This window comes from Capricornis sumatraensis, chromosome 11 (genome assembly GCF_032405125.1).
Source record: "Capricornis sumatraensis isolate serow.1 chromosome 11, serow.2, whole genome shotgun sequence".
NCBI lineage: Eukaryota > Metazoa > Chordata > Mammalia > Artiodactyla > Bovidae > Capricornis > Capricornis sumatraensis.
Window position 1 is genome coordinate 85,053,128 of NC_091079.1, and position 18,318 is coordinate 85,071,445.

The 18,318-nt window shown below is 50.6% G+C and overlaps 1 protein-coding gene across 2 annotated transcripts in view; it reads right to left on the bottom strand.

The window, feature by feature from the left end:
* The window catches only part of MATN2 (matrilin 2), a 149,614-nt gene that overhangs the window by 15,846 nt on the left and 115,450 nt on the right, over positions 1–18,318 (bottom strand). For both annotated transcript variants that reach the window (XM_068983540.1, XM_068983539.1), the window contains exons 7-10: positions 17,738–17,860; positions 14,591–14,713; positions 14,244–14,366; positions 824–946 (exon numbers count right to left, since the gene is read on the bottom strand). In XM_068983540.1, coding sequence (XP_068839641.1) covers positions 824–946; positions 14,244–14,366; positions 14,591–14,713; positions 17,738–17,860 — 492 coding nt within the window. The remainder of the gene's footprint in view (positions 1–823; positions 947–14,243; positions 14,367–14,590; positions 14,714–17,737; positions 17,861–18,318) is intronic.

Consider the following 18,318-nt stretch of genomic DNA (forward strand, 5'->3'; position numbering starts at 1 on the left):
CTTCCAGGTACCCATCTTTTCTTTAAATGCATCAATATGAGTTTCTCTTAGTAAAGAGAGCTTTGAGAAGCTTGAGAAGATGACTGACAAGGGCAGGAATCATTTGCTCAGGGTTACCCACTCCCCTTTGACTTGATGGAGACGTGTCTTTGCCCTGTGGAAGAGGCCTTGCTTTCCGAGATGTAAGAATGGGCTCATCAAAAGGGGGTCTCTAAGAGGGATCTGTGCCACCAGAAACAATAGCAACAATATTGTTAAAGATAAAGGAGCAGAGACTCAGAGAAGTTACGCTGCTTGCCTAGCTAATAAATGGCAGCGCTGGAAGCTGAGAGCCTGGGCTTCGGGCTGGCCATCCTTCCAGTAGAGCACACTGTTTCTTGTCACGGGGCGTGTCACCTTCAGCTGTGGCTCTGGCTTTGACTTTTGTCACTTGTCCATTTGTTTGTTTTCTTTTTAATAGGCTCTCTCTTTTTTTTTAGGACAGTTCTAGATCTACGGAAAATTGAGAAGACAGTACACAGATTCCCAAAAAACCGCATGCCCAGATTCCCCTAGTATCAACATCTTACATTAGTGTGATATGCTTGTTATGATGAATGGACCAATACTGATACAGTAATATCAAACAAAGCCCATAGTTAATTTACATTTCCTTAGTTTTCAACCTGATGTCAGGTTTTTTTCTGATCTAGGATCCCACATTACACTTACTGGTCTTGTGGCAATGGTTTTAGAGAGTAACTGATTTATACAGAGATCAGGCTGGTGGATTTCAGGCAGAGATCAGACATAATAATGGGAACCCACTCCAATAGGAACTTACTTCTGCAGGTCTTCCCATCTTCACGGAGTATATACCCTTCAAAGCATCGGCACACGAAAGAGTCTCCACTGCTTACACATGAATGCTCACAACCATGCTTGCCCAAAGCACAAGCGTCCAGTTCTGAGAAGCCAGGTGGAAACAGAGAAACAAAAGAAGGAAATGATTCATACATCAGTGACTTCTTTCATCTCTTAAGATATTTCAGACACCTTAAATGAAAGCAGTACTTTATCCTAGAGGGTACATTTCAAAATAGAAAGCATGTCTATGAGCAAAATGTCCTAATATATAAAAAGCACATAAAATAAAATAATACTGTCATCTCTGCAGGAAAAATGATCAAAAGACACGGAAAGACAAGTTATAAAAGGAGAGATAGAAATGGCCTATAAATATTAGAAAATAAGTTCCACATCATTGATTATCATGTAACCATAACGTCAGATTATCAGATAACCATCATTATCTGCGTATCTGCTTATGTGTGCATGTATGCGTCCTACTTCGGTCATCCCTCCCTCCATCCATTCAGTCATTCATTTGTTCACTGATCTGTGGAATATTTTGTGAGTTCCGTCTCTCTGAGTCAGGCACTCTTCCAGTCTCTGGGGACGTAACAATGAGTAACACCAAGTTTCTGCTTTTGTGAAGCTTACATGTAGTGGCAGGGGCGGAAGGAAAGAGGGGCAAGACAGACAGACAAATGTATATGTCAGGAAAAGGTGCTCCAGAGAAAAGCAGGATGGAGAGGGCCTGCTGATTTGGAGGGTGCGGAGGGCTTATTCTTTTCCATGCCATGTCAGAGAAGGTGACACTGAGCAGAGCCCTGGAGAAAGAGACGAGTGAATGCACGGTGCTTTAAAAGAATGACACCCGAGGAAGTACAGCATCTGCAAACAGTGGCAGGAGCTGGTTTCAGGAAAGGCAAGGAGATCAGGGGACCAGGCAGGCGATGAGCCAGGACAGACCTCGTGGGAGTCACACGCGGTGGTTGCATCTAAGTCAGAAGGGGTCACACGCGGTGGTTGCATCTAAGTCAGAAGGGGTCACTGGAGGGTTCTGAGCAGTGGAGTGACATGAACTGACTTTTTCCTTAAAGGACCACCGTGCACAGAACGGGCCATGGGTAAGGCTGGAGCAGGGAGAGTGGGAAGAGAGCCACTGCTCTGGTGGCCCAGACAGGCGGGTGAGAGGGTCAGACTGCGGCTGGACTTTGAAGGCAGAGCCTGCAAGCTTTGCTGATGGGTTAGTATAAAGAGTCCATCTTCGCATGGATATGACAGAAGAGTCATGGGTGACCCTGAGGTCCTAGGGCTGAGCAACTGAAGAATGGCATCACCATAGACGGGGCTGGGGCAGCTTCTGTGACAGCAGGCTGTAAAATCCAGGCTGATATGTTAAAGCCTGATACTGAGGACAGATGGAAAGGGACTTTTTCTAAGAACCAAACATAATTCTGAGAGTCAATGCCATCATTTCAGATGGACCAGAATTTCTACGGTGGCTTTGAAGTGAGGTTTTAAAATGAATGCTCCAAAGCGCATAATCACTTTTATAGCCAGGCACAGACCATACACTTTTTTCTAAGGCATTTTTGCAGTATTTTTATTGGAGGGGAGTCTTGAGAACTACCCTATGGGTTAATTAAAGCAGCTGTTGTTTTTCTCATTTACCAGCCAGGGAAACTATGCTTTGGGAAGATTAATGGCTTGCCAACATCAGTTGCTAATAAGTGACAGCACCAGATTAAAAATGTAATCTTCTGATAATAAATACCATGTTTTCCTCAGCTACACTGCGTTGCTATACTCTAAAGTAAGCTTCCAAACATGAAGGGAATTTTGTCTTCATTTGGGCAGAAGGGCCGCCAAAATCTGAACAGTGGGAAAGCGTTGTATCAACTGAAATTATAACTGCAGACGAGAGTCAAAGCAGAGCTGGCCCTTGCTCTTTGCTCGGAACATGACTTACTTCTCCGGGCACAATCTAGACTCATTATTGATGCAGAACATTTCTCGATGGCTTGGGGTAATCCCTCACGTAGTGTTGAGTGGAAATACAATTGAGTGATCCATAATACAGACAGCTGGCTGGCTGTGGAGGTGAGCGTTTTTTTTCTCTTCACCATGAATTTATATTAAGAATACTCCATTTTCCAATGCAATAAAATAGCTATAACTCTTTCAGGCCAGCCTTGTCAAGCCATAACGCAGATAGGCCCCCCTGAGCACGCCCCTTCTTTCTGGAGCATCCCCCATGCCCTGTCCTGTCTCTGTAGCCTCATCTCAGGCTGCAGCTTTGAAGAGTGATTGAGTCTTCCCACAAGGATCCTGAAAGGTCATTGGCCCCCCCAGGCTCTTGCAGGACAAGTCTGTACTTGGCAGAGGGGCACTGCTTTCCTCTCTCGGGAGCCTGCTGAGCCTGAAAGCACTGTTCTCAGGGGGCATCCTCACCATCGGCTGCAGACGATCCTGGGAGTTCCCAGCCCAGCCTCTGAGCTCTCCTGGGCTTTTGTACTAATAGCTGCTTGGAAATTTTGCTGTGTGCATGCTTTAAAAGCATGTAAGAATTTGAGTTTTTAAACTTTTCCCTTCTTACCCGCTCAGGGCATCTGATCAAGAGACTAGAGCATTGGTTCTCCATCTCAGAGGAACACCAGTCACCTGCAGAGATTATTTGAAAGGCAAAACGGGCCCATGATTCAAAATTCAAACATACTAAGGGGAGACGTCCCCTTTGGAGGGGGTATCTGGCGGTATCTGCCTAAAGTACAAAAGGTACCTTTGACCTGGCAGCTTCACTTCTGGGATCCTCTCCTGCAGATACCCTGGCACCATATGAAGAGATATACTTTCAAGTCATTCACAGCAGCATCGCTTGTAATAATGAAAAGTGGGAAACAATCCAGATGTCCACGACTACTCAGGAGACAAGCTGAACAAATATTCTACACAATGAGATGCTGTGCTTAGTCACTCAGTCGTGTTTGACTCTTTGTGACCCCATGGACTGCAGCCTGCCAGCTTCCTCTGTCCATGGGGATTCTCCAGGCAAGAATATTGGAGTGGGTTGCCATGCCCCTCCTCCAGGGGATCTTCCCAACCCAGGGATCAAACCCAGGTCTCCTGCAGTGCAGGCAGATTCTTTACCAATTGAGCCACCAGGAAAGCCCAAGAATACTGGAGTGGGTAGCCTATCCCTTCTCCAAGGGACCTTCTTGACCCAGGAACTGAGCCAGGGTCTCCTGCATTGCAGGCAGATTCTTTACCAGCTGAGCCACCAGGGAAACCCAAGAATACTGGAGTGGGTAGCCTATCCCTTCTCCAAGGGATCTTCTTGACCCAGGAACTGAACCAGGATCTCCTGCATTGCAAGCAGATTCTTTACCAGCTGAGCTACCAGGGAAATCCCAATGAGACGCTAAGCAGCTGTAAATAAAATAAGGAAGTTGTTTATGTAATGGTTTGAAGAAATCTCCAATAAATATCATTGACTGAAGAAAAAAAGGCATAGAATGTGGTACATAGTGCACCATTTTGTGTGTGCCTAAGGAAATGGGAAAAATATAAACAGATATTTGTATTGGCTTTTATTCATATAAAGAAAAGTGAAAGTGAAAATCGCTCAGTTGTGTCCGACCCTTTGTGATCCCATGGACTATACAGTCCATGAAATTCTCCAGCCCAGAATACTGGAGTGAGTAGCCGTTCCTTTCTCCAAGAGATCCTTCCAAACCAGGGGTCGAACCCAGGTCTCCGGCATTGCAGGTGGATTCTTTACCAGCTGAGCCACCAGGGAAGCCCCAAAGAAACAGGAACAGAATGGAAATAAAATGGAATGTTAGCTATCCATTGTGGAGAAGGCAATGGCACCCCACTCCAGTACTCTTGCCTGGCAAGTCCCATGGACAGAGAAGCCTGGTGGGCTGCACTTCATGGGGTTGCTAGGAGTCGGACATAACTGAGCGACTTCACTTTCACTTTTCACTTTCATGCATTGGAGAAGGAAATAGCAACCCACTCCAGTGTTCTTGCCTGGAGAATCCCAGGGATGGGGGAGCCTGGTGGGCTGCCATCTCTGGGGTCGCACAGAGTCGGACACGACTGAAGCGACTTAGCAGCAGCAGCAGCAGCTATCCGTTGCTGTGAATCAAGGTATGCCAACACTTAGCAGCTTAAGGCAACATGTGTGATGTCACACAGTTTCTGAGGGCCTGGAAGCCAGCCGTGGCTCAGCTGGGAGGTTCTGGCTCAGAGTGTCTTGTGAGGCTGCAGTCAAGCTGGTCCCCTGGGGGCTGCATTGATCCCAAGGCTCCACTGGAGCTGGAGGATCTGCTTCTGAGCTCAGTGGTGTGTGCACTGGCCTCAGTTCCTCCCTGGCGGTTGACCGAAGGCTTCAGTCCCTCAACATGTGGGCCTCTCCACAGGGCTGCTCCCAACACAGCTTCCCTTAGAGTGAAGCCAACACGACTTCAAGAAGCCAGAGAGAGCTCCCAGAAAGCAGCCACAGTGTCTGATAACTTCACTGGAGACGTGACACAGCACCGCTATTTCCATATGCTGTCAGTCATGCAGGCGGACAGTGAAGGAGGGAAGGAACACACGTGTGTGAATCCAGGAGGGGCTGCCCTGGATGGAGGCTGCCCACCGCCTGTTACCTGGGAACCAGAGGGAGGCAAGGGGATGGAAGGGTGGGCAAGAGTGGGAGCCAAACTCCTTAATGCACGTCTTTTCGTATTGTTTTGATTTTTAAACTATGTATACCTTTTACCATTCTACAAATAAAATCAGATTTAAACAGACAAAAAAATCTTATACAAGTACCCTTCTCTCTCACCTTTGACACCCTACGTCATTATTTTTTAAAGGCAGCACTGTGATTCATTTAACCAGTTACTTATTGGAAGCGCACCGAGGTGGTTCCTAGGCTTTGCAGTTACAATTGTTACTGCAGGGGATACTCGTGTGCCTGTAGTTTTGCATACAATGGGAAAGCAAGTCCGAAAGATAAACACCTAGAAGTAGGATTGCCTCACTACAGGGTAGGAACATTTACCCCCGGATAAATATTCTTCAAATTGTCCTGCAAGGAGGTTGCATCAATCAACGTAAGATAATCTCTATTTCGGGAGGTCCAGGGTGCTGCCTGGACTTTCGGACGTTTTATAAAGCCCCACGGATGACACCAACAAACTGCCAGTAGTAAGATGCCAGCGTGGGACCCAGAACGTAGGTTCAGAGACCTTCCCAAGTGTCCAGAGGGGTGATGCCACTCCTCCATCATCATGAACCACCTGCCATCATCCTTCTCCTGGGCTGTTACTCTACCTACCAACTAGGTCTTCACAGACCTCCTTCACCCCCTCCAGCCCACTCTCCTGGACTCAGCCAGAGTGCTCTTCTAAAGCGTGCTTGCAGACATCCCTCCCTCCGTCTGCCTGACACCCTTTAGTGCCTCCTGAGAGTCTGGCCAGGACTCACTGGTGAGGTTCGCAGGACCTGCCTGCTGCCTCATCTCAGCCACACTCCCCCCACCTCTGAGTACTTTCAGTATCTCAGGACCAAGCCAGAAAGTGAAAGTAGCTCAGTCGTGTCCGACTCTTTGCAACCTCCATGGACTATACAGTCCATGGAATTCTCCAGGTCAGAATACTGGAGTGGGAAGCTTTTCCCTTCCTCCAGGGGATCTTCCCAACCCAGGGACCAAACCCTCAGGTCTCCGGCATCACAGGCAGATTCTTTACCAGCTGAGACACTAGCAAAGCCCAAGAATACTGGAGTGGGCAGCCTATCCCTTCTCCAGTGGATCTTCCTGACCCAGGAATCCAACCGGGGTCTCCTGCACTGCAGAGGGATTCTTTACTAGCTGAGCCACCAGGGAAGCCCGCCAAGCCCGAAGCCCTGCCCCTACAGCATCGCCCAGCCGGTGATCTGCTGCCTCCACCCCCTCTAGGTGTCTTCTGGGACCTCCCTGCACAGAGCCGCACAGCCCCAGGCCCCTGGTCCCTCTGGTAGTGTCACAGCTAGCAGCAGTAGCATTAGTCACTCAGTCATGTCTGACTCTTTGCGACCCCGTGGACTGTAGCCCACCAGGCTCCTCTACCCATGGGATTCTCCAGACAAGAATACTTGAGTGGGTTGCCATTCCCTTCTCCAGGGGATCTTCCTGACCCAGGGAACCAAACCTAGGTCTCCTGCACTGCAGGCAGATTCTTTACCATCTGAGCTATAGGAAAGCCCAGCATCACAGCTATCACCAAACACTTACTGGTTGCTCTGGACCTATGCCCGCCTCCTCACTGGACGACGCTTACACGGACTCTGACCTCCAGGGGGACCACGGGCTGCACCTGCCCTCCTCTGCTGTGTCTCTCAGCTCCTACCTTAATGCCTGGCCTCCACAGCAGGTCCTCAGCAAACGCCTGCTGAGTTAAAGAAAACATTTCCTCAGCTTTCTACTCTGAAAACCAAGGGTCATGAGAGTTTTAAATGAGAACCCACGCCGTGTGGATGGTGGCGGTCAGCAGGGCTCCCCTTTCTCTCCCTCCTTCCAGCCTTGCAGAGTGCGATTCGCATTTGTTCAGCAAAACGTCCAGTTTCTGCACATCAGGGACATTCCTGTCACTCATAATTAAAGAACCACACATGGTAAATTAGAGAAGGCCAACGTTGTACTCTAGCTAACTCCCCGACCACAGGCTTTCAGCTGCCCTTCAGTTACCAAGTCTGGAAACCAGCTTGGAGTCAGCATCTCTCTGGAGCTAAGGGTACTCCCTGCTGGGAAAGCATGTCAGTGGTTCCCTAACAGGCAAAGAGAGCCAACATCCCTGACTCACGATTATGGGGGGCCTTCAGCCTGGGGAGAATGGTGGGCACTCCGACAAGAGTTCATGCATTCAGTGTGTGTTTATGGAGCCCTTACCCTGCCAGCCTCTACCCTCATTCTCAGGCTGGAAAGGACCTTGAGGATGAACTGATCCAACACCTTCCTTTAAAGTCACAGAAACTGAAGGACACAGAGCGGGCGTGACTTTCCCAAGGCCCCTTGCCCTGCAGAGATGATTAGTCTCAGCCGTGCTGGGGGCAGAGGTGTGATTAGATCACAGGTCTGTCACCTCCGTGGTCCAGGGGTCATCCTCACCCAGCAGACTCAGCAGAGGCTGCTCAGATAGGCTGATAGATTCTCAAAAGGCAAACTAAAACAGTTTTCTCAAGGGAAGTTGAACCTCCAAATAGCATAATGTAACTCTAAATGCTGCAGTGGTCTGTCTCAGTGGCTCCTCCAGGCTCACATCTCTCCAGTCTCCCTCTCAACTCAGCACTCGGTACTTACTACTCAGTACTCAATACTTAGTCCTCAGTACTTAGTACTCAGTACCCTCAGCTTCTTTCAGTTCACTCTCTGGACCCTGGCTGACATATTCTATTTCCTGTGCCTAGGAAGACCACCCCCTCCGTTTTAGCCCTTTGGGGCTGCTCTAACAAAACACTTCAGACTGAGTAGCTAGCTTATAAACAACAGAAATGTGTTGTTCACAGTTCTGGAGGCTGGAAGTCTGAGGTCAGGATGCAAGCAAGGGTGGGTGAGAGCCCTTTTCTAGGTCACAGACTTCTTGTATCCTCACATGGCAGAAGGGACTGGAGAGCTCTGTGGGCAGGGATCTCCTTCACACGGGCTCCATCCTCATGACCTAATCACTTCCTAACGGCCTTGCCTCCTAATACCATCACCTTCCATGGTTAGACTTTCAACATATGAATTTGAGGGTGGGGGCACAAATATTCAGTCCATAACCCCCTCCATCTCTGCATAGCTCCCTCCATCAGTCTCTAAAGGTCAGATCAAACACCTCTTTCTCAGGAAGACTTCCTCTGGACCAGGTGAGGGTCCCCCTGCCAGATGTCCCGTGACACCTCTCCTTCCCCCATTATGACTCTCATCACACAGAATGGAAGATCCATCCTTAATATCCTTCTTCCTTGAGAAATTTTAAACTCTCTCAGGGCAGAAACTGAACCTGCATCAACCCCACGGTGGCCCAGGGTCAGCACAAGATGACCAGTACAACACAGGTCCACAGGAAGTGCTCGTGGAAACTGAGCATCAGTGAACCAGAAGTACCTAGACTCGAATCCAGAGACGAGAGTGAGGACAGACAGAACCTCCACTTCATGTGACGTGGATGTAAGGACTGAGCAGAGATCTCAGGATGCAGGAATGAAACATCTTCCCTTTAGAGAAGGATCCTCTTTTTAAAAAAAAAAAAAACATGTCAGACGGCAGGTCTACATATTAATTAAAACCTTATCATGAAGGGGGTCTGCATGACTTGTGATCAAGCCGAGCAGATGCTTCAGGACGTAGCACAGGTTTTAGGGCCTGAGTCTCACAGCCCCACACACTGATACAGTCTGTTCCTCACATCTGGATTCCACATCTGGTGACTCACGCACGGGCTGTGGTGCAGCAATCATGGGGTAATGTGTTCCGAGGACTCGCACCTCTGTGGTGATGACAGACAGCAATTCTGTGTCTGGGGCTCCACGTAGGAGGTTAATAAAACCAACCCCAACCCCAGAGGGAGAAAGCCACAGTGGCCGCCTGCCAAGAGGGTGACCAAGGCTGAGAGACAGAATTACACCATTTGCTGGCATTTAAAAAAATAATAAATCTAGCAGCAGCCATTCATTTGCTAACTCTGTGTAGGTTTTTTTTTTTTTCTCAGACAAACCAGAAGCAGCTCAACTGAGACATATTTTTAGAGGTCACCCCGGGTAAGAGATTCTGAAGTCAGGGGACACCAGTCTTAGCCCCGACTCTGTTGTCGACCCCCAGGGTCAGCCTGGGCAGCATCAGTTTTCTCCCCATGCCACAAAAGAAAGAAAAGATCTCCAAGTTTCCTTCTGTTCCTTTCAACCTCTAATGTAAATACATGAGGATAAAGTGGTCTTTTCTCTCCAGTCTCTGTGATGGACTGAATTGTGTTCTCCTCAAAATCCGAGTTGAAGCCCAAACCCTCAATGTGCTGGTATTTGGAGGTGGGGCCTTTGGGAGGTGACTAGGGTTAGATGAGGTTATGAGCATGGGACCCCCACGATGGGATTAGTGCCCTTCTAAAAACAGACAACAAGAGAGCGTATTCTCTATGTGTGTGTCTGTGTATGATGGGAGGGCACAGCAGGAAGGCAGACATCTGCAAGCTCAGAGGAGGGTTCTCACCAGAGCTGACCACACTGGCATCTTGATCTTGGACGTCCAGCCTCCAGAACTACAGATAATTGCATTTTGGCTGTTAAGTCACCAAGCATGCAGTTTTTGATACTGCCTAAATACAGTAACACACTGCTCTTGTCTTGCTCAGGGTTGCTTCGGTCCTTCAAAGTCAGGAGGCATCAGGTAGGAAAAAGCCTTTGCACACCCGCCTCTGGTGGCCAGTGTAGGAGTATCCCCAGCTGAAATGCCCAGTGCTCTATGCTTGTCACTCAGATCTGTATCAGCACCAGCCACTTGCTAGAGGAAGGTAGCGCCTGGGCTCTTGAGTCTGACTCCTCCCAGCTAGTCACCACATGGAGGGCAGGCCAGGCCTACCAGGAGTGGGTTTCCAGGCTACCTTAGCCCTCTCCTAGTGTGGGGCCGTCTAACAGTGGGAAGTAAGATTTCAACAAGAGTACCTTCAGGTTTATGGCAATTTACAAGTTTCCCAAGCACTTCAGTGAACGTCTTTCCCTGTGCCACAAAGTGACCCTGAGAAGGAGGCATAAATGATCATTTCCAGTTTATAGGTGAACAGTCAGATGCAGGCAAGAGACCTAAGAAATGTGGGTTTGGTCCCTGGGTCAGGAAGATCCCCTGGAGGAGGGCATGGCAATCCACTCCAGTATTCTTGCCTGGAAAATCCCATAGACAGAGGAGCCTGGCAGGTTATGACCCAGAGGGTCACAGAGTCAGACACGACTTTAGAAACTTAGCATGCATGCAGTCAGATCCAGAGAGGTCAGTTCCCTCCCAAGATTTAAGCTCAATCTTCGGGCTCTTAGTTCAGTGTTCTTTCTGCTCTGCCATGCTGATTCTAGATCTGTGCACAGATGGCCACAGGGAAGGGTCCTGATGGGGTCTCACTGCAGCAGGTGGAGCAGAGCTGCTCCCAGCAGGCCAGGAGGGCAGGAAGTTCCCCATGGAGGTGATGCTGGCCCTGGGCTGGGTTTCTGCCAGCAGAGGTGGGATATGGAAGTTGTCCTAAGTGGAGACAGGCTGGGCTGGAGGTTCAGGCCCTGCTCAGAGAAGAGGGGAGCTGCCTCCTTTGAAGAACCAGAGGGAACAGGGAAGAAGACCCGGGTGGGGCTCAGGAGGTGGAGGAAGGTGCTCTCTGCCACCTGCCAAGTCAAGGTCCACTGAAGGGTCTGGAACAGAAGATGGACCCTGTGCCAGGTGCCACAGGATGAAAACACAGGTGGTCTCTGCCCATTCACTCAACATTCGTTGAACTTTATGGAGTATTTCCTGTGGGTAAGGCCTGGAACTCAGTCTCTGAGTAAGGGTCTCTAACCTCCAGAAGCTCGCAGGCCTGTGGGCTGTGTGCTCCACGCACATCTAGACTAGCGAGTCTTTCCTGATGCTGAGATGGGCTTGCAGTAGGTTTATTTCAGAAATTTCCAGGAGGTAGAGATGGGAGGAGTCTTCTCAGCTGCAGCTTGCAGGAGAGACCCCCTGATTTCCCTCCCCACTTCAACCCCGTTAAGGGTTGTGGAACAACCCTCCAAGGGGTGATCGCAGCTTTGGGGTCAGGGGACCAAGAGGAAGGGAGGGTGGGGTCACTCCAGAGGCCAGAGAGCCCAAGGTGCCCGCAGGGCTGTGAGAATAACAGGGTCCATTCCTTCCAGGGCCCTGGGAAACTGCGCCTGCTCACCATGCTTCCAAGAACCTTCCAGAAAGTGAGCGGAGTATTCTTCAGGCCACCTGCTATCAAGGCGGTAAGTGGAGGCTGCCTTTATGAAGGGCCAAGGATACCCGTATCTGCTGAGCAGGCCTGGCTGAACTCCAACGGGCTCCCCACCCACAGCCCAGCATGATTTCCAAAAAGATGCAGTCATGGTGTCAGGCTCTTTGTGATTTGGGACAGAGCTGGGAAACACACATTCCCAACCCCAGTTTACTGTGGCCACACTGAAAACACAGCCCATTATTACAGAACAGGGCAGCTAGACAGAATCAACCCGGGGCAGACACAGGCTTCAAATAGGGGACAAGCTCAACAGATATGTGTCAGAACGCGGGTCAAATGCATCTCTTACAAATACCACCATTGTCTGTGTGTGTGCTCAGTCATGTCTGACTCTGCAACTCCATGGACTACAGCCCTCCAGGCTCCTCTGTCCATGGGATTTCCCAGGCAAGAATGTTAGAGTGGGTTACCATTTCCTTTTCCAACTGAGCTATCAAGGGGCCCTGACTTCTCTGGTGGCTCAGACGGTAAAGTGTCTGCCTACAATGCAGGAGACCCAGGTTTGATCCCCAGGCTGGGAAGATCCCCTGGAGAAGGAAATGGCAACACACTCCAGTACCCTTGCCTAGAAAATCCCATGGACGGAGGAGCCTGGTAGGCTACAGTCCATGGGTTTGCAAAGAGTTGGATATGACTGAGTGACTCACTTTCTTTCACCATTTCCTACTCCAACCATTGCCTGCTGCTGTTGCTGCTGCTAAGTCGCTTCAGTCGTGTCTGACTCTGTATGACCCCAGAGACGGCAGCCCACCAGGCTCCCCTGTCCCTGGGATTCTCCAGGCAAGAACACTGGAGTGGGTTGCCATTTCCTTCTCCAATGCATGAAAGTGAAAAGTGAAAGTGAAGTCGCTCAGTCGTGTCCGACTCTTAGCGACCCCATGGACTGCAGCTTACCAGGCACCTCCGTCCATTGGATTTTCCAGGCAAGAGCACTGGAGTTGGTTGCCACTGCCTTCTCCAACCATTGCCCAAGGATAGGATAATTCTAACTCATCTGACCATCTCATGTAGACACACCATATATAATAAACAAATACATATCAAAATTCACTTCTAATGGTATTGTTGCACATTTACTCAAATGGATGATATCACTGTATCATTAGTTACAAGCCCTATAAATGAGAAAACGGATATTTGAAAGTGTCAGTGGCCATAACAGATGTGGCTGGAACGAGGGAGTGGGACACGCAATTGTAAGGAAGAGGGGCAGCATTTGTTTGGAAGGATCATGAAAATTTCTTAGATATCCTGCAATTATCTTATAGTCAGGTCTTGGTTATCACAGCAATGGGGAGGTCCAAACAAATGCATGGATAATCTAAGATGATGAGAATTAAAATAAGTCAGCTAAAAAGCAGGCTTCTGGCTTTGGCATGCAGTCAAATGTACATGCAATTCCACACACCCACTCTCTTTCTGCACCCTGATGTCCAGCTCCTCCCTGTGCTGGCCGTGCTGGCCAGGACAGCCGGGCAGGCAGCCACAAGCAAGCCATAAAACTCAAGACTCCATCCCAAATGGGGGAAACCTTTTCTCACAGCCGGCGGAGTTAGAGAGGCACACCCAGCTATGCAATCAGGGCACCTGCCCAAGTGAACAGATGACATAAAAAAGTGGACATGTTAGGTTGTGACCACAGTTCTATCAGTGGTCAGGGAACCTGGTCCTATAACTGGAAAGACTAGCAGGACCCGCAAGGTACATGGCAATCCTGTTCCTCCAGTTTTGACCCCTTCTCTCAAAATGACTATTTTGAAGTCTTTATCTTTGTCCACTTGGAAACAGGACTGCAGGGCAGAAAACATAGCATCCTTCAGTGAAGAGGAGGCCATCAGGGAGCTTTTTTTTTTTAGGTAATGGAGACAGGAATTGGGACCAGCGGCCGGGAAATATGTCCCCAGGGAACATCACTGCCAACCTCACTGCCCCCCCATCTGCTGCCAAATTATCCGGATTGGGGGAGGGGACGGGGTTCTCAGGAGCCTCCCCTTCTCGCAGAACTGACTTTGGAGTCACAAGAGTCCAGAGTCTGAACCCATCCCGTAACAGCTGGTCACTTTAGGCTTTTCACTTGGTCTGAAGGTAAGGATTCTGCTGAGGTTGAGACCCAGAGAAAGCACGCGCTCAGCGGGCAGCGCAGCCGAAAGTCCGCAGTCAGGAAGGCATCTACTTCACTATAACTCATACCTGCTCCGAAATGACCACGGGCCGGGAAGGAAGAGGCAGAAGCCGTCTTGGGGCAGGAAAGCGGCAGCCACCGGGGCTGACATCGCTGGGAGGGGGCTTTCGCACACGTTCAGCCATGAACCCGCGGTGGGGGGGGGGCAGACCCACCCGTGGTCACTGTCCTCGGCGCCCCCTGCCCACGATCGCCCGTGCCGGGTCCCCCTCGTCCGACGTCACAACACTCACTGGCACAGGTCTTGCCGTCACTGCGGAGCATGTGTCCCTCGGGACACTCGCAGACGAAGGATCTGTCCGTGTTGACGCAGGAGTACTCGCAACCGTGGTGGCTGAGCAAGCAGTAATCCACTCCTGCAAAATCCCACAGCCAGGGAATCAGATCACGGACCTGCGTGCCCCCCTAACCCTCCTCCTCCTGCCCCGGGAAGGCGCGCGGTCCCCAGGGGACAGCCCCACCATCTCCCCCGGAGCAACGAGCAGAGGACAGAGGGGGGCCCGCCGTCCCCTACGGCCGTCACGTTCTCCACGCTGGTGGCAAAGCTCTTCCCTGTAAGAGAAGCACGAAGGGCACTCACGCGAGCAGGTCTTGAGGTCGTCGTTGATGAGGAAGCCTTCCGAACACTGGCACACGAACGAGTCCTCCGTGTTGAGACACAGCTGCTCACAGCCGTGGTCCTGCTCGGCGCAGTGATCCACCCCTGCGGGCGACCACACAGGGAAAACCCCTGAAGTAAGCCAGGAGGGCATCAGAGAACAAAACCACCTCCCCAGGGAGCGGCTGCCCGGCAGTTTCACTCCGTTGATGCCCCAAAGAGAGAGGTGTATGGTTTCCTTCCACCCTGTGCCACCGGCCTGGTTTTATTTCGTATTTCTTTGAGGAGTAAGGTGCATGGGACTCCAGCCAAGGCGGTAAGGACAGCAGCCCTCTGCACCTGGGCCAGGTCTGGGCATCACCTGCAATCCCCGGGGGCACCGCTGGGAGAAGGTGCCTTCCCCATGGCACAGAGAGGAGAACCAGGTTTGGGAAGGTGGAGCCGCGGACCCCACCGGCTCCCTGAGGCTAACAGCCGTGTCTCAGGATTGGGGAGGGCTCCACGCCACACTATTTGGGCTTAAATCCCACCTCCCCGTACCAGCTTCCCAGCTGTGAGATGCTTGCTGGGCGGTCATTTGGCCTCTCTGCCAGCATCTCATGACTTGAGAAATGGGGTTGAGGCTCGCTTTTTTCTAGGAACATGGTGGGAAGAGTGGATTCACCTAAAACCCTCAGAACAGTGGCTGGCATGCATAATCACTTTGTGAATGCCTGTCATTACAAAGTATACGGCTGGGGGAGAAAGAACTGTATAGTTCCTTTGTATCTGAAAGAGAAAAAGTGCTGTTATCCCCCATAACCAGGACATCCAGATTCAGAAAACAACCCAACGCCAAGGCCTTGCGTGTGTGGCCAGTCCTGGCACCCGAGCCCTGCACAGCTGGCCCAGCTAGGATAACAGACACACAGCTGCGGTGAACTGGTTCCCACCAGACAGCCCTGCAGGCTGCCTCCCAGATTTCCTTGATGGAGAAAACGCGCACCCGGAGACTGGAGAGACACTGGAGGCCTTGTGCAGGGCCATGGGGTGGACCTCTTTGACTCCCACAGGGCCTGGGACTATGCCTTCTGGAACATTCCACCTGTGGCTGTGCCTACTGTAAACATTCACAAAATCTCAAGAGCCAGAGACTTCTATTCACATCTCAGTTCACCATTTACCCGTCATGTGATCCTGGGAAACGTAACTTAATCTCCTTGCGCTTGTTTCCCCGACTTTAAATGGGGGTAAGAATATTGATGCCTCACTGGGATCTGGTGCAGATAAAGTGAGTGAGCACTTGGGAAGTGATCCCGGCCACGCCTACACGGAGCAAGCACCTCATAAGGGCTTCCTATCGTGATGGTTTGTGGGCTCCCTGAGCCCCCATGGAGAATAGGATTTACAGGCTATCTCTGGGGACCCCTAGGAAGAAATAGCTTAGTTTATACTTTTTTGAAGCCAACTAGATGGTCCTTCTTACTAGATTCCAGAAAGAAAAGATGGCTCAATCTCTTCTGCTCCAAGGCGTGCAGGGAGGGGGAGGCAGGTCACGGGCCCTGGGGCTCTACGTGGGCTCGTCCAGGTCACGCCTAGCCTGCCCTGGGATGCCTGTCAGAGCTGTCAGCTGGCAGGCCCCACGCTCCTGGAAGAGAAGGCAGGCAGGCTGTACACAGATCCATCTTCACCGGGGCGTCTCCTCGTCAAGCGGAAGGACCCTTGTTCACCACTGGCTTTTCACAAGGACTCAGAGACTTCCAGAGGCAAGTGCAGAGCAGTGCCAACTCTCTGGTTCAAAAATGCTTTGACTTCCGAGATTGATGCTTCTAAAGCCCAGTCGAGGACTCTTGTTTCCTCTGAAGACCGAAAGGGGCACGAGGTTTCCCGAGGACTGCTCTGCACCAAATACTTCATCTGTGAAACTTCCCCTCCTGGCGGTGGAGGGTCCAAATACTGAGCAGCTGTACTGTTCTCACTCACAATCTATCTCTGTCCCCAAAGCTGGAGCAGATGTGCAGCTCGCTGGGTGGAAAGCTACACAAAGGGCCCCTTCTGTGCCAGCCGTGTCACCAAGCCCCTCGCTGGCACCCCCCAGGGTCAGGGCGTCCCCCGCTGTGTCACGCGCCCCACCCCTGCTGGCTTGGACCAGTGGAGACTGTGCCTCGTAAAAAAGAGATGGAACCATCCAGCTGGCACATCCTGCAAGTTTCCACGTTGACATCACCAGACCGAGTTGTGTTTCGCCTCTTACACAAGAAAATGAAGACAATGCTTCATAAAAAGTCCCATGTTTCTCAGCTTGCCCTCAGATGAGGTCTGCAGTGGCCCAAGGGCCTTCTGAGGTCTGTCTCTTTTCTGGTTCCTGTTCCAGGCTCTGTGGCAACAAAGAGCTCTTATTTTTAATTGTATGTTTTCCTTGTGTCAAGCATTGTGCTAAGAGGTTGAAATAGTCCTCATAATTCCCCTTAACAACTCCAGAAAATCAATGCTGTTATCATCTTCCCTTTTTTTAAATGGATGGGAAAGTCAAAGCTTGGAGAACTTTAATACCTTACCTGGGGTCACATGTCTAGTAATGAGGCAGAGTCTGGATGAAATCAGGCTGGTCTGACTTAATCAAGGCTCTCAAGAGCAAATGGTAATATTAGCTAATATTTGTGTGTGTGTTAGTTGCTCAGTCATGTCCAACTCTTTGGGACCCCATGGACTGTAGCCTGCCAGGCTCCTCTGTCCATGGAATTCTCCAGGCAAGAATACGGGAGTGGGTAATCATTCCCTTCTCCAGGGGATCTTCCTGATTCAGAGCTCAAACCCAGGACTCCTGCATTGCAGGCAGATTCCTTACCATCTGTGCCACCAGGGAAGCCTAGTTAACATTTACTGGGCTTTTATTATGTGTCTAGCAGCTTTTTTCTAAGTGTTTTCTACATGCTGATTCTTTCACTCTTCACAATCCAGTCTCTGAGGTAAGCAGCATGAGTAGTCCCATTTTACAGACGATGAAACTGAGGCCAGGAAAGTTAAGGCTGCTAGACCATCAGGCTCATAGGAAACCCGGGAGCTTCAGAAGTGACTGACTGCTAGTGAGCCCCGGGGCCTGTGTGTGAACCTGGCCCTCCCATGAGCCCCTGACCCGGGTACACTCACGGCTGCAGGTCTTGCCGTTGGGGTCCAGGGTGTAGCCCCGGCGGCAGCGGCAGTAGTAGCCCTCCTCCGTGTTGATGCATTCGTGCTCACAGCCCGGCTTGTTCAGTGCGCAGTAGTTGATCCCTGAAGGGAGAAAGGGCAAACATTCCTTCAGGCTTGGGGCTTCTCCCAGGGCTGAGGTTGGCCTCTCCCAGTAAATATTCAGTAAGGAAGGTGCTCCACAGGACACAGATGGCAGCTCCAGTTCTGTACGAGCTTGTTTGGGAGAACCTGGCACCTGGGGTATGTCCCTCTGCACTCTCCAGCAGGGGTCTCCTCCTCAATAGATGGCCAAAACGCTGGTGAAATGGTTAGGGGAAGCACACTGATTGAAACTGCCCACCCTGACCAGGCACCATAGTAACCATTTGCATGAGTTGTTTTATGACAGGAGATCCTTATAAGGAATACAGAACTAATAAGCCACCACCAACCGGAAGAGTTCGGGAAAGGTCGAAAGGAGACACCACGTGTTCATCCACTTCCCAGAGTCCCTCTTGCTAGCACCCATCTTGGCTGAGCGATGTGTGCGCCACCAGGAA